At 46.4% G+C, this 22535-nt stretch overlaps 1 protein-coding gene across 1 annotated transcript in view; it reads left to right on the top strand.

The window, feature by feature from the left end:
* LOC142466426 (serine/threonine-protein phosphatase 4 regulatory subunit 1-like) overlaps window positions 1-21771 on the top strand; it is a 34600-nt gene extending 12829 nt beyond the window's left edge. Inside the window, exons 4-20 of the mRNA XM_075571325.1 lie at window positions 773-879; window positions 1472-1614; window positions 1924-2070; window positions 4099-4206; window positions 5181-5246; window positions 5833-5991; window positions 6915-7084; window positions 8031-8437; window positions 9448-9662; window positions 9941-10102; window positions 10353-10538; window positions 10907-11068; window positions 11880-11980; window positions 12708-12828; window positions 13567-13701; window positions 14803-14944; window positions 18081-21771. Of these exons, the coding sequence (XP_075427440.1) occupies window positions 773-879; window positions 1472-1614; window positions 1924-2070; window positions 4099-4206; window positions 5181-5246; window positions 5833-5991; window positions 6915-7084; window positions 8031-8437; window positions 9448-9662; window positions 9941-10102; window positions 10353-10538; window positions 10907-11068; window positions 11880-11980; window positions 12708-12828; window positions 13567-13701; window positions 14803-14944; window positions 18081-18235 (2686 nt within the window). The 3' untranslated portion in view covers window positions 18236-21771. The remainder of the gene's footprint in view (window positions 1-772; window positions 880-1471; window positions 1615-1923; window positions 2071-4098; window positions 4207-5180; window positions 5247-5832; window positions 5992-6914; window positions 7085-8030; window positions 8438-9447; window positions 9663-9940; window positions 10103-10352; window positions 10539-10906; window positions 11069-11879; window positions 11981-12707; window positions 12829-13566; window positions 13702-14802; window positions 14945-18080) is intronic.
* The last annotated feature ends 764 nt before the right edge of the window (window positions 21772-22535 follow it).

Genomic DNA, 22535 nt, shown 5'->3' with positions numbered 1-22535 from the left:
TGGGCGAGCGGGATATATGTCTGTGATTTATGCGTTGTTCGGCCGCGGGTCCCGGGAGCTGCAGGTTCACTCTGCCATTACCTGCCGAGCCGCGCATGCACCCTCCCGTAAGCCTCCATTTTTATCTCCTATTTAACAAGATTTGTCACCATCGGTACATTTGAGTCTAATATTCCAATTGGACTTGACTTCATTTTTTTTTTTTTTTTAATAATGAAAGATCTTTGGATTTAGTTGTTTTATATTCGAGAAACATTTAGCTGGGTAAAGATCGTACCTACCTTTTGCTTAGTGTTACATTACCTGTTCACACTATAAAAAGGTGTATGTGTACGTGTGTACGTGTGTTTATATTTGAGCCTTGAATTAGCCAGCCACACTTTTGTAGGCATTTCCGGTCTCTGAGCCAGAAAATCCTGCTATACCTCTAAATTGCTAAATAACATATATGTCCATGTGCAAAATGGCAGGTTTTGTAATAGCAAAGCAATGCAGCTCCATTAATAATTACTGCAGAGGTAAAGGTCTTCTAAATACGGCCATTTCCATAAGCACTTATGAAATCTCATATTGATCAACATCCCTGTGGCAACATCAAGCTACATAATGCAGCTATCTGTTCCATCCGTTGCTGGTCAAGGTCAAGTTAGCAAATAAGTAACTCCTTGTTGTACAATACATTTTTTTTTATAGGGTACCCTCCTTGTCTCACTGCCACTTCTAGCGGTGTATTTTGCTGTTATCATATGTCCGGTTTGTGTTCCCCTTGCAGGCAGATTATCGCTAGGGGGCTGTTGGACGTACTGAGAGACTTCAGCAGCAATGAAGAAGACTTCCTAACTGTGATGGAAATAGTTGTCCGCCTGTCAGAAGATGCAGGTCAGATGGTCAGCTTTTTGCTCTCGCTCTGTTAATCCTGTGTTAATACTGGCCGCTCCCTCCCAGTTGTTGGCCTCACAATGGAAATGAATATACTGCAATGTGTAACGAAAGGGGAGGCAGAGATCAGGTACAGACTGGCCAGCTTTAGAGCAGGAGTGACCAACTCCAGTCCTCAAGGGCCACCAACAGGTCAGGTTTTAAAAATATCCCTGCTTCAGTGCATGTGGCTCAGGTGAAGCCTGAGACACCTGTGCTGAAGCTGGGACTGATTGAGCCACCTGTGCTGAAGCTGGGACTGATTGAGCCACCTGTGCTGAAGCACTAAACATATAGATGAGGCATAGGAGATGAGTTTCCAGAGAGAGCGAGAACAATTAGCAGAAATGAGTTATTTCTTGTAAAAGTAGTGCGTACATGGATAATAGATGTGGCTGAGTACAGTAAAATAATTACACGTTTACTGGAGAGGTGTATATTGTTACAGTAAATCTGTGTGTGTGTGTGTGTGTGTGTGTGTGTGTGTGTGTGTGTGTGTGTGTGTGTGTGTGTGTCATTTAATCCTACTTTTTTTTTTTTTAATCCCTTGCAGAACCTACTGTACGAACCGAATTAATGGAGCAGGTCCCCCAGATTACCATGTTTCTGCAGGAGAGCCGGCCACATTTCCCCAGAGCGTTCTCCGAATACCTCATGCCCATTCTTGTTCGCTACCTCACAGACCCTAATAACCAGGTGAGCACTGATTGGGGGCCCTTCACTTTACACGAGAACAGCCCCCGTTCACACCGTGCAGCGAGGACGCCTGCCTGGTGCTAGACGCTTTAAGCCGCGTTCGTTTGAGTGGGCCGAAGTCTTCTTCAGCACGGGAAAGCGCTTCACAGCATATTGTGTAGGCACCAAATGTCAGGTTTCCACGTTATTATAACTAGACCCGGCCAGCGCGAAGAAGACACGCACAACACAAAGTCAAGTTAAGCGTTTGTTAAAAAAAAAAAATTATTACGTCCGGTTATATATTTTATTACACGTTGTTAACTGCAGGTCAGAAAGGCGAGTCAGGAAGCGTTGCTGATCTTACTGGAGCAAGACCTGATCGAGCAGAACGATGTGGAGAACAAGGTTTGCCCCATCCTGCTGGAGCTTTCAGCTCTTGACAACGATGATGAGTACAAGGTGGAGGCAGTAAATGTGAGTAAGAGAGCAGGAATCCTGGCACAATGTTCTGTGCATGTCTGTGCAGGCAGCCCCGGTGTGCAGATTACAGGTACACAGCAAGATTGTTTAGCGCGTGTGTGTGTGTGTGTGTGTGTGTGTGTTCCTTAACCCTTTCCTTGCTGGAGGGCCATATATTTTTTTTTTACCACTTCCGGGAATATGAAAGTGGGGATAATTAATGTATTTGTTATTTTTATTTAAAGAAGCCATCGTTTTTGTTTTGCACATTATCATTATTATTATTTTTACTTCGGATTGAAGCGATGAGTTGAATTCCATTAATTTCCGCTCCGGGGACCCGCTGCTTCCTGAGAGACCCTCGTATGGGGTGTCCACGTAATGGCGGAGTTTCAGAGATCCCGCTCCCTGCGAGCCAATAAGAAGTCGTGACTTCATCCTCTGCGGCTTCCTATTGGCCCGTGTGACACGGGAGCTTTAAACGTTGCTGAGATACAAGCTCCCCCCTTTGGAGGTCTATCTCGGGAAGCAGGGGGTCCCCGGAGCTGAAATTAACGGGGTTCCGCTCCTGAGACGCCCCGCTTCAATCCAGTGTGAAAATAGAAAAGCATGAATTGCTCATTTAACATCTGAAATACAAGTGCTTGAGAAGAAGACATGGGGTGGTATCGCAATGAGGAAGGTAACGGATGGATTGTTTACAAATAAAAGGCATTGCAAAACGTGTTTTTAAGAACAATTGGCATTTGAAGAATGTGTTTCTACTAGACTAGTGTTTCCAAACTCCAGTCCTCTGGGAACCCCAACAGGGCAGGTCTTAAGGATATCCCTGCTCCAGCACAGGTGGCTCAGTCAAAATGACTGAGCCGCTGATGGACCCACCTGTGCTGGAGCAGGGATATCCTTAAGACCTGCCCTGTTGGGGTTCCCTGAGGACTGGAGTTGGGAAACAATGTACTAGACCATTGATTCTGACAGTAACACACAGATATTTCTGTGCACTCTGCCTAGCACAATCTTGTGATTCTGAAATGGGTTTCAAAAAGATGTATTGGTTCTGGTTTGACTCCATGTGCTCACCTGAAAGTAACTATTCCTGTGTGCCCCCGACCATGAAGCATCAAAGAATTTGGCGGACATTATTCTTATTGCGTTGGGTATATCTCAAAGCCAAAGCGCCTGTTGTATCACGTTTGTCTTGGCCCTGACGGCACATGGCGGGGGTGAGGTTTCAGTTTGGCTGTGGTTTGCATCACAATAAATACCCTTTTTATAGAAAGGAATATTCTGTAAACAAATATATGGTCACATTACTGATATGGTGGGAGCAGGTATTTACAAATACTCTGAAGACCCATACAGGGAACTATTCATCCCAGGGACAGTACACATGACACAGCCACCCTATGAGATTGGAGGAAAGGAGATTTCACTAGCATATAGGAAAGAGTTCTTTACAGTTAGAATGTGGAATTTGCTACATATGGGAGATTGTGATGGCAGATGCAATAGATATGTTTAAGAAAAGGTTAGACATCTTTTTAGAAAGGAAAGGTATACATGGATATACCAAATAAGTTAATATGAGAAGGATGTCGATCCAGGGAGAAATCTGCCATTACTGGAGTCGGGAAGGGATTTATTTTCCCCTTATCAGACGTCACTGGGGTTTTTTGTTTGGCTTCCTCTGTATAAATATAAATACAAATCTAGGGCGGGTATCCGTCAACTAAATGTAGTGTAGGTTAAACTCTATGGACATGTTTTTTTTCCAACCTCCTCCTATGTACCTCTCTAATGTAACACGTATCACAGGACATTTTCCCCACCTACTTAAACAATGAGAACCTTCGTTTACCAACATCTGTCTCCATTTAAATGTCACACATTGACAATGTCACACATTGACAATGTCACATTGTAAATGTCATTTTATTTACATAGTGTCCTCCAAAGTGAGTATTTGTGTATTGTTTTTCACAACTCTGTCTCGGGCTATATTCACACAATGTGTAAGTGACTTCACTGTTTTCTTTGGCCTAGATTATTTGTAAAATGATTTCCATGCTGGGCAGACAGACCATCGAACAGATGTTACTTCCACGTTTCTGCGATCTCTGCAGCGATGGGAAATTATTTCAAGTTCGGAAGGTTTGACGAGTGTCTTTCATTTCTATTATGAGCTGAAAGAAGATGGTTGTTTTCTTTTCTGGCAGAAAGTGATCTCAAAGTTGGGATCAGAAACAAGCCCCCAGGTTAACTGCACTCAAACCTGGTCTTTTCTCAAACACATGATGTCCAGGGATATCATGTGGGATTACTTTTTGCATTCTACCCTATTTTCCCCAGGTGCACCTACCTGGAACGAACGTATTTAGCCTCGTATTGTGGTTGAGCGAGAGGTCATTTTTTGTTTTTGAATGTTTTTTCTTTTCTGTACAGCTGACACCTTTCAGCACGCAGGATTACCAGCTGTGCTCTGTGCCAGAGAAAACAATCAAAAACAAGTTCAGATACATTCTTGAAATAACATGTCTTTGGTAACAATCCCACAAGTAGGATATGACAATAGGCCTTTATCACCTTGAGGCAAGAGGGGGAGTAGGGGAGCATGGAACAAAAAATGTAGTGATCTATAAGAATAGAGCTTAACGCTTAAATATGCGTGCGTAAATCTGAGTTTAACATTTTGCTGGCAGCCTTTAAAAAAAAAAAAGTGTTTCGCTGTTGGCTCGCTGAATGTTTATCCCAAATATGTTTATCTGTAAATAGTCATTTGAAATGGAGCAGCTGGAATCCGGATTGTCATATTCTGTGTACAAAACTTTAATCTTGACTAATAGAAGTCATACTTGGATATATTTATTCCGTGTACGATCAGATCAGTCATTTTTAGCACACACAGTTATTAGGATACGCCCTTGGCTGCACTCAGCAAACCTTAAATGCACTCGGATGGTAATTTAAAGAAGCAGCAGTTTCGCCATCACAATTTGTTTCTCATTAGGGGTAATTGGAGTAGAAGGCCAATTATAAGTGTTATGACAGCATAAACTGCCAGTAAAGAAAACAAACATTTATGAATGTTCAGACCTTGATTTATTGGACCCATGGTTTTTCTTTAGGTTTGTGCAGCAAACTTTGGAGATGTCTGCAATTCAGTTGGCCAAGAAGCCACAGAGAAATTCTTGGTATGTATAATAGATTGTGAGCTTCAGTTTGGCTCGCCTGCATTATTTGAAGCATATTCAGTGCTCGCTAAACGTTGTGTATTTTATTGGTTTGCTATACAATGCATTTACCGGTATTGTCTGTCCCTGACAGGTGGGTCTCTGGACTCGTGGTAATCAAATATCATCTTATGAACCTACTTCTTTTTTTGTAAAGAACTGGAGGGTCCTCCTTAGTCGAACTGCGCTATTTTTCACTTTGGGAACCTCTCAAGATACTTGGTTTTAGTTGCCAGTGTGTCAGCGCCCGTTCAGTAATTCAAAATGGCTGCCAAAACCCACCGCCGCCGCCTGCCAATGGGGAACCGCGACGTTTTCAGAGCTATTGCGGTTTCCTATTGCAAAAACACAGACAACTAAAACTTTAAGTACATACAACATAGGTTGAACTTGATAGATATTGTCTTTCAACCTCATTATTATGTAGCCCGGGGCCAAAAATGGCGCAGTTCAGCACCGGATCACTTAAACGGTTAGGATTCTTAAAAAATAAAACAATACGAAAAGGGAAGATTTGCGGCTTTAAGGCCTTTGTTTCCTTTGGTAGATCCCAAAGTTTCTGGAGCTGTGCTCGGACAGCGCGTGGGGAATGCGCAAGGTTTGTGCGGAATGCTTCATGGCGGTTTCCTACACAACCTCCAGTGAGATCAGGCGCACAAAGCTCTCCCCTCTCTTCATAAATCTAATCAGCGACCCCTGCAGATGGGTGAGTTCTGTTTTTGTTGTCGGTAATGTTCTTATGTACTGCTTTGGCCGGACAGGATAAAGAAGATTGCACACATCAAATCTGTGAAGGTCTTTTCAGGCCATGTATTGTGTGTAAAGAGAGAGACCATGCTGCCCAATGTTTGGCAACCCCTCCCTCCAGTGCAAAATAAACACCCACATTATATATTGCTGTATAATTCATGCTCGGGGGTCTTTCTCGGGTTTTAAAGACTTGGATTGTATTCAGTGGTTTTCACCTTACTTAAAAGGCTTTGGTTTTTTTATACCTCCCAATGTTAGACTGATGTATGAAGGTAGGGGCCCACTACATGAGCATAAAAAGGGGGAAAGTGTGTGGTGTGTGGTGTGTGGTGTGTGGTGTGTGGTGTGTGGTGTGTGGTGTGTGGTGTGTGGTGTGTGGTGTGTGGTGTGTGTGTTAGATAGATAGATAGATAGATATATATATATACATATATACATATATATATACACACACACATATGCGCGCGCAGTGTAGGAACAAATAGATACATTGTATTTGTTAGATTTTACACTATTGCTTCCAGTGCAAATTTAAAGGATGAAAGTCCCATGTAGGCAAATGGAGAGAGAACTCCCCCACGTAGCCCCAAGTTTTCTGATTTCATCCTCCCATCTCACACTTGGTTGTCATCGTGGTCTTTTAATCTCCATCTTTGTCCAACAATGATCATTTATTCTTGTGATTATGTCGTCACCCATGTGATGTCAGACTTTTCTGTTTTGGTTTCAAACCCAATACCTATGCTGAAGCAGGGAAGCACTGTTGGTGGGGGTGGGTCTTGAGGACTGGAGTTAGTTTACACCAACTTGTTATACTCCTGTATTTCTGATTTATCCTCACAAGCCACAAATCCAGCCCAGTAAGATTCTCTCTCACAGGTTCGTCAGACTGCTTTTCAGTCTCTGGGCCCTTTCATTTCCACCTTTGCTAATCCCTCCAATGCGGGACTGTACGTCAAAGAGGATGGGACCCTAAGCATCCGACCCCCCGCAGTGGACGTGGTACCTTCTCTCTATCCTGAGGATGCCACGCATCTTGCTCCTTGCAGGTAATCTCCGTCACAGAGTCCGCTGCATTTTGTAATCTTGTTTCTTTTATTATGCAGCTGCGCTTCAGGAGTTACGGCCTCGTTCACAGGTCACCCCGTTATACTTCAGCTAAGTAACATTTAGCAGCTCATTCTTGTATTCTCAATCACGTTACAGTATAAGCCCACGTTTTGCACATCTGGTTACCCTCTGTGCTAGGTAAAAAAAAACCATGCTGAGAATTGTTACACCCGTCTGTCAAATGGAAAGACCCAAAAAGAAAATAATCATAATAATAAACTTTAGTTTATATAGCGCCTTTCTCCCAATGGGACTCAAAGCGCGTCACACTTACAATATAGCGCGCGGTATGCAACACATAGGAATGTTACAGACACTGCCCTGTAGAGCTTACAATCTATGTGTTTGGTGCCTGAGGCACAGGGAGATAAAGTGACTTGCCCAAGGTCACAAGGAGCCGACACCGGGAATTGAACCAGACCCCCCCGATTCACACTCCGTGTCGTTGTTTCGAATCCGTGTCGTTACTCGCTGAGCCGCTCCTTAACTCTTTGTTTGGATGACTTCATATTAAAAATAATGTTTTATCCTCTATTTCCCCAGTATGGCAACTACTGTTGAATAGTCTCCTGCTGGTTATTAATGAAGGTCATTATTATGATATGGTGCTAACGTATTCCCCAGCGCAGTACAATGTGTGGGTAAGGACACACGCAAAATACAACATAAAAAATGATGAAACATTTGATTAATGAGGTCCCTTGTCCGAGAAGCTTCCATTCTAAAAAATATAGCGCACAAAGTATTCATGGTTGTCGGGGTCTGTACACCATACAAGTGTTATCTATCGGTAGCCCGTATATTGTAAGGCTAGCCGTGATGAGCTGCCATGCCCAATGTAACCATTGTAGTCACAAATTCGGTGTGCTTTTGTTTTACACTCAGCCCTGGAAGAAAGGAACACACCGCACCAGACCACGGCATTCCCAAAAGCAAGGACCAGATGGAGCAGAGTGCATGTCCCCTGCGGAGCATCGCAGAGCATCAGCACAGACTGGCCCCCTATCTCTGTGCCCTGGAAGGCGCTACGAGCCAGGGCAACATGAAACCTGCTTCCAACGGCATCCCAGGCGCAGCGCGCATCGCGGACGCGTTTAACTCTTTCATGTTCTGGCGGAGCCCTCTGCCGGATATAAGTGAGGAATTGGAGCTGCTTCAATTAGGCGAAGCTCGCAGGGACAGGGATCTTTATCTTAAACACGCTCCGGCGTACAGCAGCTACATGGCCAGCAGTGACATACAGAAGGTGCTCCGCAGCCTGCAGGAACACATGGACGATCCGGATGTGCAAGGTGAAGAACTCTTGCGTCGCTTTCTGTTTGCACGCAGTGTCGTGCAAAGCTGGCTGCATGGCTTTCTGCAATATGTCGCTTCCATCCCATAGGCCAACAAGGGATTCATAGGATGTGGTTATAGTCGAACCACAAGCGCACGTGAGCTTTCAGAAGCACCGCGCACACCGCTGCAACTACAAAGCATTTTCTTGATAGTCCTTTGACATTGTAGCGCCCAAAATTACTAATCTGGACCGACCCTCAAAAACTGCACCGGAGAAACCGCTATACTCCAAATGAAGATGTTGCAAGATGGTAGCATCTCTGTTTATTGAACTCTTACGCTGCGATTATAGTGCCTGCGCGTGCCGCGAACTAAAGGCCTCTGGGGCAGGCCATGGGGGGCGCGATTCTCGGACAGACAAATACATTTCTATGCCGTGCGATGGCCGGAATCACGTGCACGGTTCAGCCAATGAGGGCCAACTGCTGACGTCACGGCCACACCTCCCGATATCCTCCGTGCATGTTTCGCGCATGCGTGAGCTCACGCAGGCACTGTAATCGTGGCCCTAGAGGGAATGCAGCCACCAGTTTCCATACAATAATGTAACCTCCCGCAGCGTTCCAAGGCCACCCAGCCCCGTGTCGGGCTTTGCATTTGTAACTCCGTGCGCGTGATAAATATTGCTTTCCTTAATATCTTAGTCTGATTTTAAGGTTCCCGAGACAAAGGGAAGTAGGTTGCACAGAGCTTGTAATGGGTCCCGAACTGGCTCTGAATCCACTTCAGAGACCAGCCTTGTAAGCATAGGGGGCTTTTGCTCCATGCTAAATGTTGTGATAAATGTGCAGAATGTAGCATGACATTTGCTTAGAAGGATTTGGATGCAGAAACAGAGAGGACAGGGGGGTAATAATATTGATGCCGTTTCCCGCTCTTCAGTTATTAAATGAAGTAGAAATGTCCGTGATCGCGGCGTTACGTCGCCGCCGCCGCGAGTTCTCATCGGGATTTATTTCTCCAGCTCAAGTTCAGGTTCTGTCTGCGGCTCTGCGAGCTGCCGAGCTGGATTCCATAAGCCACGAAGAGATGGAGGGCGCCCAGCACAGCGCCCCACAGCAGGAAGAGTGTCAATCGGATCCCTGCGCTGACTCAGAGGAGGCAGACCATCCAACCTGTGCAGAACCAGAACCAGCAGAACCAGAATCAGCAGAACCAACTGGTGTTGATCAAAGCACAGTGAGTAGTTTTTTTTTCTACATCAAAGGATTGTCTGTTAATACAGATTGTCTTTGTTCCACCTCTCGGGGGGGCCCGCGCAATGCGTTGCCGTTCCACCTCTCGGGGGGGCCCGCGCAATGCGTTGCCGTTCCACCTCTCGGGGGGGGGGGGGCGCGCAATGCGTTGCCGTTTCTTTAATCGTTGAAGGAGTTGGTATTACAGGTTTACTCCACTGCATTAAAATGCTGAACATTTTGGGGATGTGTTCGGTTTTTTTATGGGCTCTATAATTACAGATGTCAGATGGCGAGCTTGACATGTCCAGCGAACTTGACGTGTCCGGCGAGATAGACGTGTCCGGCGAGATAGACGTGTCCGGCGAACTTGATGTTTATTGTGGACCTCTCCAGGAAGAGCAAAGCGCAGACGGTCCTGAGGATGAAAAATCTAAAGTCCAAGTCAGAATCCGTTATTTTTAAATCGCTACAAATTCTTAAAATACACCCCACTTCTTGCTTTCACCGGCCATACAATATTACATTCTGTTTCCTATTGCAAACCATTTTAAATTGTATTTTTTTAATATATATCTATAATCTTAATTGGATATCTTGAAATCCTTTTCTGGACAGAATTGTTTTTTTATTTTGACGTCCCTTTGCCCTATAATGTAAGCTTTAATTGGTTTATTTCCCTTCCCCCCCCCAGGACGTGGTGCCACAGCCCTTACTAGACCAATATTTATCCATGACTGACCCAGTTCGTGCTCAGACGGTGGACACAGAAATAACCAAGCACTGTGCATACAGCCTTCCAGGGGTGGCGTTAACGCTCGGGAGGCAGAACTGGCATTGCCTGAAGGACACGTACGAAACTCTAGCTGCTGATGTGCAGGTGATGAGCAGGCGTCGTGTGATGTGAAGTAGATGGTGGATTATCACAACCAGCCCAATCTGATGGGACGTTGGATGCAACAGAAAAGCCAGTTGCCAGGGGTGGCCCACTCCAGCCCTCAAAGGCCACCAACAGCTCAGGGTTTCAAGATATCCCTGAATCAGCACAGGTGGTTCCATCAGATCAGTGACTCAGTCGAAGACTAAACCACCTGTGCTGAAGCAGGGATATCCTGATAATCGGGCCCTTGAGGACTGGCGTTGGCCGCCCGTGCCCTAATTGCAGACAATGCATTTCGAGTTCCACTTGCACCAGGCTAGTTGTAATAAGAAATGTCCGCCATGTTGCGCTTGTTTCCATTTCTGCAGTGGAAGGTGCGCCGTACCTTGGCCTTCTCTATCCACGAACTGGCGGTCATCCTTGGCGACAAGTTAACAGCGGACGACCTTGTGCCGATTTTCAACGGGTTCTTGAAAGATCTGGATGAAGTGCGCATCGGCGTTCTGAAACATCTCTACGACTTCCTGAAGGTACGCGGAACGATCTGTCTGAACTGCCATTGCTGTTCCTTGTTCAGTCACACTGATATGCTTGGTGCTGAACATGTGAAGCTGGAGAATACCTGATCATTTTGGTCTGTGTTTAGGAATGTAGACGTTCATTCACCCTACGTGTGCTGCGCGCGTTTCACGGGGACAGGTATTTCACGCAGCGAATAGTGTGTAGGATTAAGCTTTTTGTAGGTGAGCGCTCATGAAAGATGATTCAGGTTTCCTTGTGAACATTGAATTGGAAAAGTATTACTCATTCGCTCGTTGTACTTTCTAAATGTTCAAATTATGCCGAATACTGAAGGCAACATTTTGACACTTAAACCACAAGTTAGTCAGGGAGACGCCTACATTAGCGTAAACATACAGAAGTTCTTGCATCACATTTGTATACAAGGGGATTAACCAAACTGGTAACGCCGTTGGTGAAAGCATTGTGGCTTTTTTTTTTAATGGCAGTACTACTTTTCTGGCACTAAAGCACATTGTTCTAGGTCAGGGGCGGCCAACTCCAGACCTCAAGGGCTACCAACAGGTCAGATTTTCAGGATATCCCTGCTTCAGCACAGGTGGCACAATCGTTGACTGCACCACTTGTGCTGAAGCAGGAAACCTGCCCTGTTGGTGGCCCTTGAGGACTGCAGTTGGCCGCTCCTGTTCTAGGTAGTTGATTTGCATCCAGCTGTAGTGGGATTATAGGATTGTAGTTATAGAAGAATTAACAATGTGCCAAAGGTTAAATAAATGTATGTGCCTGGTGTCATCACTTCTTTTTTACTGGTCTTTGTAGTTGCTCCATGTGGACACGAGGAGGGAGTACCTTTACCAGCTGCAGGAGTTTCTGACGACAGATAACGTCAGGAATTGGAGGTTCCGTTACGAGTTGGCTGAGTAAGTAGGAAATAGTTGTTCTGTAGAAATGTATGGTAATCACTTATTCGTTCCTGATTTGTTCCACACGGGTGTAAGATGCATTGCTCCTTAGCAGACATCGGCCATTAAAAACAGGCTTCTCCACCGCGTGCCCTCGGCTTGAATTACTTTGGTGGCTTCCCCGTTAAATCCTAACTTTCTTCTTTAACGTTGTATCTTATCGGGGATATCTTCATAGGATTTTACAAGCTTTTGGTCTGTTGCAAGTATGATTTGCTCATTTTTGACATGAGTCCCAGGCAGGCTGATGTCATTTGGGAACAGTGTAATACTGAAAAGTAGACATTTTGCTTTAAACACATTTACTGCCGGGGGTGTTCTGCTAGGCCAGGGGTGGCCAACTCCAGTCCTCAAGGGCCACCAACAGGTCAGGTTTTCAGGATATCCCCGGTTCAGCACAAGTGGCTGTCAGTCCTTGCTTCAGCATAGATGGCTCAGTCTTTGACTGAGCCACCGATTGAGCCACCTGTGCTGAAGCAAGGATATCCTGAAAACTTGACCTGTTGGTGGCCTTTGTGGACTGGAGTGTGCCACCCTTGCGCTAGGCAGTGTCATGAGCCCTGTAGGCGCTGATAATATCTGAGGAATACAATATGACTTGGAGGCAATTGTGATTTTAACTTTGTGAGCCAATGCTATTGAGCCCAATAACACCGTGTATAACTCTGTATGTTCTGTGTTTCAGACAGCTGATTCTCATCCTAGAACTTTATAACCCAAGAGACGTGTATGACTATTTACGAGTGATCGCGTTGACCCTCTGCTCGGATAAAGTGTCGGAGGTTAGATGGATCTCTTTCAAACTGGTGAGTCCTGGTGCTTTAGGACATTAACCTGTATTGTTATATATTGCAGGTGGGGGAAAAAGTGGCACATGATTTGGAAGGGCGAACTAGACCAGGAGTTCAACGCCAGTCCTCAAGCCACCCCCAACAGGTCAGGTTTTCAGTTTTTTTTGACTGAGCCACTGATTGAGCCTCCTGTTGTGAAGCAGGGATATCCTGAAAACCTGACCTGTTGGGAGACGGCTTGAGGACTGGCATTGAACCCCATGGACTAGATTAGGCTTTCCAGTAAATGTGCAGATGATGTAACAAATCATCTTTCTGTGCCTTTCATTTCTATGTTTGTTTAAATAGTTTTATACTGATAATGGCTGATGTCGATTTCCTGTTCGTTTTTACAGACAATCCGTTCACCAATAGTCTTTTTATAATGGATACCTTAGATGTGGTGTGAGCACCAAGTGAAAACCGGTGTAATCCAAAAAATGTTTAGTGTCAACAACTTGACATGACTTTTTTCATACGCACGCAACACCCGTACTCCGAGAAACATCCATGTCAGGTGTATTCATTGTAGATGTAGGTGTTAAATAGTTTTGTTTTTTACCATTTTTTCCCCCCATTTTCCTGGTGTCCTGTGATGCTTTCATTGTCCTATAAGCCAGCCTGGGGGGAGAATGTGTGTGCAGTCGCCTGCTTCTGACACACCGACGCATGAGAACTGAAATACGTTGGTGTAATAGTCTTGTTTTCTCACAGGTTGTGGCGATGCTACAGAAGTTCTATGCAAACGGGGAAAACGAATTGGGCGTTAATTTCATGAACGAACTGGTTATGCAGTTCCGACACTCTTCCAAGTGGGTGGGACGCCAAGCATTTGCCTTCATCTGCCAAGTGAGTGGCGGTTGTTTCTCCCTCTTTACTGGTTCGAAGTACTGTTGACCCTCTTCAGAGGAAAAAGTGGGCTGTCGTTCATTGCAACGCGGGGTTAAAACCCTCCGTCCATCCCGCATTACTAAGAATGGAGCGCAGAGCATAAAATATACCCCTATCACCATGTGATCTCTGCCATAAAAACACTGCAATAAACTGGCGCCGTGTCTTCCTTACTGCGGCAGTCCCAAGCGCAGCGGTTCTTGTTTACTTCAATAGGTTTGAAGCAGGGGGTCTTCTGGCACTGAACTACGTGGATTTTCCGCTCCGGGAATCCCCTCCCGCCGGAGATACTTACCTCCGTGAGGTGTGCTGGGATTTATCCTCCATTTAAATGTCCCGGTCACGCTGGCCAATAGGAAGCCGCAGGGGGTGATGTCAAGGCTTCCTATTGGCCCTCGTGATACAGAAAATGTTAAGCCGCCATTACGCGAACCCCAGCTAGCCCAGCCGGAGCGGCTACCTGCAGCCCCTTCCGAGGCAAGTATCCCAGGAAGCAGGGGGTCCCTCTCGATGACATTACCGCGGTTCGGCTCCCTCCGGAGACCCCCTTTTTTTAAATAAAGAAGACGCTGCGCTTGGGCTGCTCTTACAAAGCAGCGGTTTGGGAAAGGGAAGAATGTTACCTGTGTCTTCTCTATCACGTTCTCTCTCTGTCTCTGTATATCTCCCCCTCACTGTCATCTAACAGGGGAGTAGTACCTCAGTATAAGGCAGCTCTTGGGTATTATGACAGATACAATTGAAGTGTGGGGCAGGGGGTGTACTAGGGCCATTTGGAGAGGGTCTACTGAAGGCGGTGAACCATGAACCATGAATGCAAAATTCCCATAAACCAGTTCTCACGGCAGAAAGTACATTTATAGCTTCCTCAGACATGTAAATGTCTATAGTAAGTGGAGCTTTAACCCGCCGCATGCGTACTGGGTGTTTTAATTGCATAAAAAGTGCACTGTTTCTATTCATTACAATGTTCCCATTATCTTGACGCCCGTTCTGGCAACAAGAGGCGCAGTGAAAGGGTGAAGAAACCTAAGTGCATTTTGGTTTGCGCTTTTGCAGGCCGTGGTACAGGAGGAGTGTATGCCCGCAGAGCAGTTTGTTACCCACCTGCTTCCCAACCTCCTCAGCCTGGCATCCGATCCCGTCCCCAACGTAAGAGTTTTGCTCGCTAAGGCACTAAGGCAAACCCTGCTGGAGAAAGGTACAGCACTTTGTTTTTGTCTTAAGATAAAACGTGTGATTTCATTTTGTATGTATCGCTTTTTCCATAGAAAATAACATTTCCTTTGACAATGATAATAATTGTATATTAATAATAAATTCTAACTATCTCATATAGCGCTTTTCTCCCAATGGGACTCAAAGCGCGCCACAATTACGGTATAGCGTGCGGTACGCAGTGCTGTATATAGAATTTTTGCTGTCCCACAGAGCTTACAATCTGTTTTTAGTGCCTGAGGCACAGGGCGATAAAGTAACTTGCCCAAGGTCTGACTGACACCGGGAATTGAACCAGTGTCTTCTGATTTACACTCATTCATTGTCGTCCGTGTCTATATATATATATATATATATATATATATATATATATATATATATATATATATATATGCGCCTGGGTGTAGTGTGACAGCAAAAAATAGAGAAAATGCAAAATAAAAATAATGACCTATAAAGCAATAATACTCTTGCTGTAAAATCAATGACACTAAATGAAATGTGCATGAATTGTTACACAAAGGTGTGCTGTGGACTCACTCAATACCAAACTATATAATTGGTCCTTTGAAGTCCAAATATGTCCAATATAAGAGAAACAAAAGGCACTATCAGGATAATGGCAGCTTCTTTAAAGGGCACAACGACCTCCCTCTCCACCTGCATAGAAAATAGAAGAAAAAAGCGCCCAATCCTAGTGCATTACAGGCATACCCCGGTTTAAGGACACTCGCTTTAAGTACACTCGCGAGTAAGGACATATCGCCCAATAGGCAAACGGCAGCTCGCGCATGCGCCTGTCATCACGTCCTGAACAGCAATACCGGCTCCCTACCTGTACCAAAGCTGTGCGCAAGCGGGGAGACTATAGAGCCTGTTAGAAATGCGTTATTTACATCAGTTATGCACGTATATGATGATTGCAGAACAGCACATGCATCGATAAGTGGGGAAAAGTTAGTGCTTCACTTTAAGTACATTTTCATATTACATACATGCTCCGGTCCCATTGCGTACGTTAATGCGGGGTATGCCTGTACTGTGCAAAAAGGTATTTAATTCCCAAAAAAGGCTCATAAAATGAACTCACAAACATAAGAAGTAAAAAAGCATGTTATGAGATAATACTCATGCTCCAAAGGATCAGGAAACGCCGCTGCTCTGCTACACTGCTCCGTGACTCCACCGCATCCGATTTGGCCCTCGTGAATCACCGCCCACAGGAACTCACGACATCAGGCTCTCCACAGATTTCCTTCCCCGGGAACACACCTCCAGATGATTTGGGTTCCCACCAGGGACACTCGATGTGGCGGAACAAGCGGATGACGTCACACGGTGAATAAGGATCATGGGATGGAATCAGTTTAGCTGATGAAACGCGTAGTGCTGGGTGTGCTGTGGATCTCCTAGTGTCGCTCCAAGACCTGCTCGGCATCCTTATTCACCGTGTGAGGTCATCCGCTTGTTCCTCCCCTTTCCGGCAGCCAGCCCCTTCCGCGCCTGTCTGCCACAGGCCCCTGCAGGGCCATCTGTCGCCCACCCCACCACCAACGGGCCATCCGCCCCCCCCCCCCCCCCCTCCCATCGGGCCATCCCCCCCCACCCCCTCCCATCGGGCCATCCGCCCCCCCCCCCCTCCCTCCCATCGGGCCATCCGCCGCCCCCCCTCCCATCGGGCCATCCGCCGCCCCACCCTCCCATCGGGCCATCCACCCACCCCCCCCCCCCCTCCCATCGGTCCGTCCGCACCTTCCCTCCCATCGGGACGTCCGCGCCCCCCCTCCCATCGGGCCGTCCGCGCCCCCCCTCCCATCGGGACGTCCGCGCCCCTCCTCCCATCGGGCCGTCTGCGCCCCTCCTCCCAGTCACCCTCCCACCCTCTCAAACCCTCCCACCCAGTCACCCTCCCACCCAGTCACCCTCTCACCCTCCCACCCAGTCACCCTCCCACTCAGTCACCCTCTCTCCCTCCCACCCAGTCACCCTCCCACCCAGTCACCCTCTCACCCTCCCACCCAGTCACCCTCTCACCCTCCCACCCAGTCACCCTCCCACCCTCCCACCCAGTCACCCTCCCACCCAGTCACCCTCTCACCCTCCCACCCAGTCACCCTCTCACCCTCCCACCCAGTCACCCTCTCACCCTCCCACCCAGTCACCCTCTCACCCTCCCACCCTCCCACCCTCTCACCCTCTCACCCTCCCACCCAGTCACCCTCCCACCCAGTCACCCTCCCATCCCCTACTCACACACTCACCCACCCGACTAGTCACACACTCGCTTCTTAGTAGCAATTTACGCCTTTTTATAAAAGTGGGGGTGGGGCTTGGGGGCGGGACTAATGGCAGGCTGGGGGCGGGGCTAGGTGGCGTGTAGATTTTTTGGTTGGGCGAGTAGATTTTTGGGTGATTTGTCGAACACTGTATATATATATATAATGAGTTAAGTTATGGTGAGTAAAAAAAGTGACAAAACCCTCCACAGCAAAGCATATAGCAAATGTAAAAATACTGTATGCTCATTTGCATGTCTTATAGGGAACCATGTATAAAATGGTTTTTGAAGCAAAAAGTGGCACTGTGTGCTCATTTGCATGTCATTTCCCAGAATCCCTTGCTGCAGTGGAAGTGCTGTATGCTGGGTGATAATGGTGAAAGGCGGGTTGCAGACCTGCCTAAGACATGCAGATGAGCACACAGTAATATTTACATTTGATATATATAGATATAGATATACATACTGCGGTGGATTTTGAAGTCCACCGCCCCATGGCACTTAGCTGTGGTGGCCGCCTCCTTACTGCCGCCCTCCTTCTGAATCGCAGTGTCTAATGACGCCGCAGACGTCGCCAACGTGACGCCGCACGGCGTCACATTGCCACGGTAACGAGAGGCCGTGGGATGTCATTTGATGCTGTGATTTGAAAGGAAGTGGTTGCCACATGTAAGTGCCTTCCCATTAGGCCCGAGACCGCGGCAAATGTATATGAGGGCGGACATTTTTGCGTTTTTCAAACTGCGTGTTACCCGAGTCGGCGCCTTTGCTCGCGGAGCCGCAGCCCATATTGGTTCACGTGACTGAATACTCCGGTGTGTCCCCTGCCTTGTATTTTCAGCGTACTTCACCAGCACGGGGAACCCCCACCTCGAAGCCGTGGAAAAAACCGTCCTAGCCATGCAACTGGACCAGGATCAAGACGTTCGCTTCTTCTCTGCCACGGAGGCAAAGCGGCACGTGGACACCACAACACTGGAGCAGCCGGCTGACTGACCCCCCCCCCCCCCCCCAGTTCAATGCATGTGACTAATCCAGCCCCAGCATCCTGCGCACATTGGGGTTTGTATGGTGAGGCTGGGAGTGAGGCTTTCTTTTTATCCCTTCACGTTGCTGTGCAATGTGTTGCAGGAACCCTTCTGGCAGTGAAGGGGTTATATGGCATGAAATGCACTATTTAGCTTCTTTTTTTTTTATTTTATATATGTATATTTATAACCGCTTTATTTAATAAAAAAAAAAATAATAAAAATAACAAAAAAAAGCCACATGGGGAAGAAAGAAAAAAAAAGTGCACGAAGCATAGATTGGCTGAGAGTTGGTTGCTCTGTCACCTTTACACATTGTCGGTTAACCCAGGGGGTGCTCAACTGCAGTCCTCAAGCCGCCTCCAACAGGTCAGGTTTTCAGGATATCCCTGCTTCAGCACAGATGGCTTAATCGAAGACTGAGCCTCTGATTGAGCCACCTGTGCTGAAGCAGGGACTAATTGAGCCACCTGTGCTGCAGCCGGGATATCTTGAAAACCTGGGGGAGGAGGCTTGAGATTGGAGTTGAGCACCCCTGGGTTACCCCATTCACTGTGTGGGGGGGGGCAATGATTCATAGCAAGCCCCATCCAGGAACGAAGGGCTTAACCATCATCATCACCACAATCCCGTGTGTCTCTGTATATACGTGTATAAGAAGGACAAACCTGTACACGACCTACTTCTGTAATATGTTTTTAAATATATTTTATATATTTTTTTAACAAAAACCTGTGGATGAAAAGTCACACGCGATTTTTATTTACGTGCTTCGGGGTGAAGAGCGTTAGGACCAGAGCGGGGTACGCCGGGGTGTGTAGGACGGGCGCACGCATTGCGGAGGCGCGTAATTAAAAAAACAAAAAGACAAAGCTTTAAAGAGGGAAACAATGCGAGGGGAGTGTGATTTAAAAACAAAAACAGATCAACAAAGGAATTTAAAGGCAAAGTAGATGCGAAATGATTTAGGTTTTCACTGCAAAGGCCCGCTTCTGTTTGTGGTCTATATACAACACGGTTTCCAACATGTCTCTTACTAAAAGGCCAGATAGGGGATCACTTGTTAGGCCGGCTTTCTAGGGGTGCAGTCCCCTTTACCCACCCCCAAAAAATATGTAAGCAACTTATCTGTGGAATTGCTTTCCTTAGCCAGATTCAGTCTGGGGTGCTCAACTCCAGTCCTCAAGACCCCCTAAAAAGTCAGGTTTCAAAGATATCCCTGCTTCAGCACAGGTGGTTTGGTCTCCGATTGAGCCACCTGTGTGCAGGGATACCTTGAAAACCTGACCTGTTGGTGGCCCTTGAGGAGTGGAGTTGTCCCACCCCTGGTTTTGCACAAAGCAGTTCGGATTTTGCTGCGAGCTTGTTCGCCTGGGTTTTTCAATAATTAAAGAAGGAATGGGTTTTAAGGGCCCCTCTGCCAGGAAACGGGGAACAATTTAAAAACGGCTCCAAATGCAGATTCCATCTTTAAACACAGCCAGAAAACGGCGGCTTATTTCCAGCGCAGTGCAGGTTTGGCTTCCAAATATGGGCTTGTAACCGCGCACCCGATTAGTTTGCAAATAATGCCTCTTGTGTAGATCTATTCAGCACTGATTTCTCTCAATAAATATATATCAGTATTTTTGTACTACTGATCGCTATTATTTTCCTTGCGTGTAACTCATGACACCATGTCAGCACAGAACAAATTGTGTATAAAGTGCTTAATGTATATGACCTTTTGTGTCAGAGCATTCCCCCTCCTATGTTATTTTTTTTACCCCGCCCCCCCCTTTTTTAAATTGGACATGTATGTGGAGACCGTTCCCATAAGGGGGTTTAGAGACCCGTGTCATGCAGGCCAGTCAGGAGTCGCAAACGTCATCCATCATGGCTTCCTCTTGGCGTTGGGGGGGGGGGGGAGGGGTGCAGACGGGGGTTAAATACACATGTTCTGGTGCGATACGAAATGAGGTTCAGCTCTGGGAATCCCCTGCTTCACAACCATGTTAAAATGTGTATATATATATATATATATATATCTCTCTCCAAGTGAGGTAGGACTGCTCCTTCAAGATCCCTTAATGAGCTGGTAAAGGTTTGCTGTATAACCACACTCACAATCTCAAACTCGCTCGCAGAAAATAATGTTTGCACCATTGAAGCGAACTGCGGAGCGACTTATTCCGGCGTCTTCTGCAATGTGGCGCAAAATATTTGTTTGGGGGGGTGTGTATATCTCAAACATTACGCAGTATTACGAATGACTTCCGGGTAAACTACGAACCGATTCCAGTTTTTCAACCCTTTGATATTTCTTGGGTCTCCGGTGATGCGCACGGCAGGATTTCCGTAACTCTGTAACAATCGCTCATTCTGCAGTTTTTGTGCTACGGTGTGTTTATTTTTCCTGTGTTACACACCGTCTCTCAGACCACCTGATTTTGTTTTTTTGAGTTGCTATACTGGAAAATAATTTAGCCATTCCCTATCTGCACTTTACTTTTTTTTTTTTTTTTTTAAAGATATGTTTATATGCAAATGTTATCAAACGTAACGAGGAACGGGTCACCATATCCTGTTAATTTCTGTACAATTGTAATCTACAACACCGTTTCATATCCCCCAATAAAGTATTTCTTCAGCCCCTCCAGGAAAGGAACAGGTTGAAGTGTATGCTACTCTGTCTCGTGTCTTGCAGTTTGTCTTCTTTAGATGCATTTGTTAGGAATTCCTGTAATCCACAGTAAAAATAAAATACAAAAAAAAAGAAAAAGGATGCTTTCTCCCTGTAGTCTTTTCTGTTGGATTAGGGAGAAGGTGGAGATCGGCAGCTGTAAATGTTCTCTGTAGAAACTACGCCACACTGAACCGTTATAATCAGTCCGCATCGCTTTCACAGCCATACGCAAGTGTATAAAACGCTGTTATAACTGTAATGTCCGAGGCCAGCACAAGACGTCTCTCGCTTTTCATGGACGATGGCACATGTATGTAGCTGTTATACTGGTGCAATATTACCGGGGATCATTTTATACGCACGCGTAGGCAGAGCATGTTTTGTTTTCTCATACTGTATTTGGGATACGGTTTAGCATTTAATCCCTTCGCTGCCAGAGGTTTTGCTGTGTGTTACTGGCTGCATAGGGGTACTGCAGTCTCCAAGACCCCCACCCCCCCAACAGGTCAGGTTTTGAGGATATCCCAGCTTCAGCACAGGTGGCTTAATTCAGCCACCTTTGCTGAAGCAGGGGCTAATCAGTAGCTGAGTTGACTGAGCCACCTGTGCTGAATCTGGGATATCCTCAAAACCTGACCTGTTGGGGGGGAGGGGGGGTGCTCTTCAGGGCCCGTGTTAACAGTACACTGCCCTGCTAGTGGCAGCTCTGCATAAACAGTATTCAGAGCCGGAACGTATAAACACTCTGGGAGTACCGCTGGCTGTCAGAATATAGATTCTGTGTAACTACTATTAATTTGTATTTATCTCAATAAACTTGCAGATTTTGATTTATGAAACGTGTGTTGTGATTGCATCATCTCGCATCCCTACAGGATTTAACTCTGAGCGCCCGGAGAGCCCGCGGCACCAGAATGCCACAGGCACTCGCCATCACGTCGTCCTCGCTTCCTGTAAGATCGCGTTTGGCGGAATGCCATCTCCCCTACAAAAACAAGCGTGTAGATTGACAGGGGGTCCACGGCGTTGTAGCCAGGAATGCCAGACCTCGTTACATAGTAGCTGCAGCCTGGAGCACCCAAAGGCAAAACAGTAGTCTATAGATAATATATACATGATATTTTTGTTATTGTTGAACCTACCAGCACAATTACCACTATATCTCATGCTGAGCGCCTGTTGCCACCTTCCCGACAGTGAAGCCGTGAGAAGGATTTGAGCCTGAGCTGCTGCATTTAAGGTACCCAGGGACATGCAGAGTGCCAATGTTTTTTGTCTGTAAAACCCGACTGGGTCGGAATCTGCAGTATCGTCTCATGAGGATGCCACCGCCTTCTATTGGCTGCCAGTGAGGCTGACCCCAGTGGCAATCAATATAAGAAATATTTTACATTTGGGCGAGAGATCTTCGCTCCTTTTCTGTTAAGAGTCAGTCACCGATATAAAATGAATCTTGTTTCTGTAAATAAGTTCCCCCTGTGTCCGGATTGAGAAAGGAGGCTGTGAAAGATGTTCCAGGGAGCCAGTGGTACCATGTAACAACACAGCATCCACTATGTGCAGCGAGAGGGTCTCCAGTACAGTGCAGGAGGGAATATAGTAG

This window comes from Ascaphus truei, chromosome 15 (assembly GCF_040206685.1).
Source record: "Ascaphus truei isolate aAscTru1 chromosome 15, aAscTru1.hap1, whole genome shotgun sequence".
In the NCBI taxonomy this organism is placed as follows: domain Eukaryota; kingdom Metazoa; phylum Chordata; class Amphibia; order Anura; family Ascaphidae; genus Ascaphus; species Ascaphus truei.
Note: the sequence above shows the minus strand (reverse complement) of the source record. Positions and strands in the feature narration are given on the sequence as shown.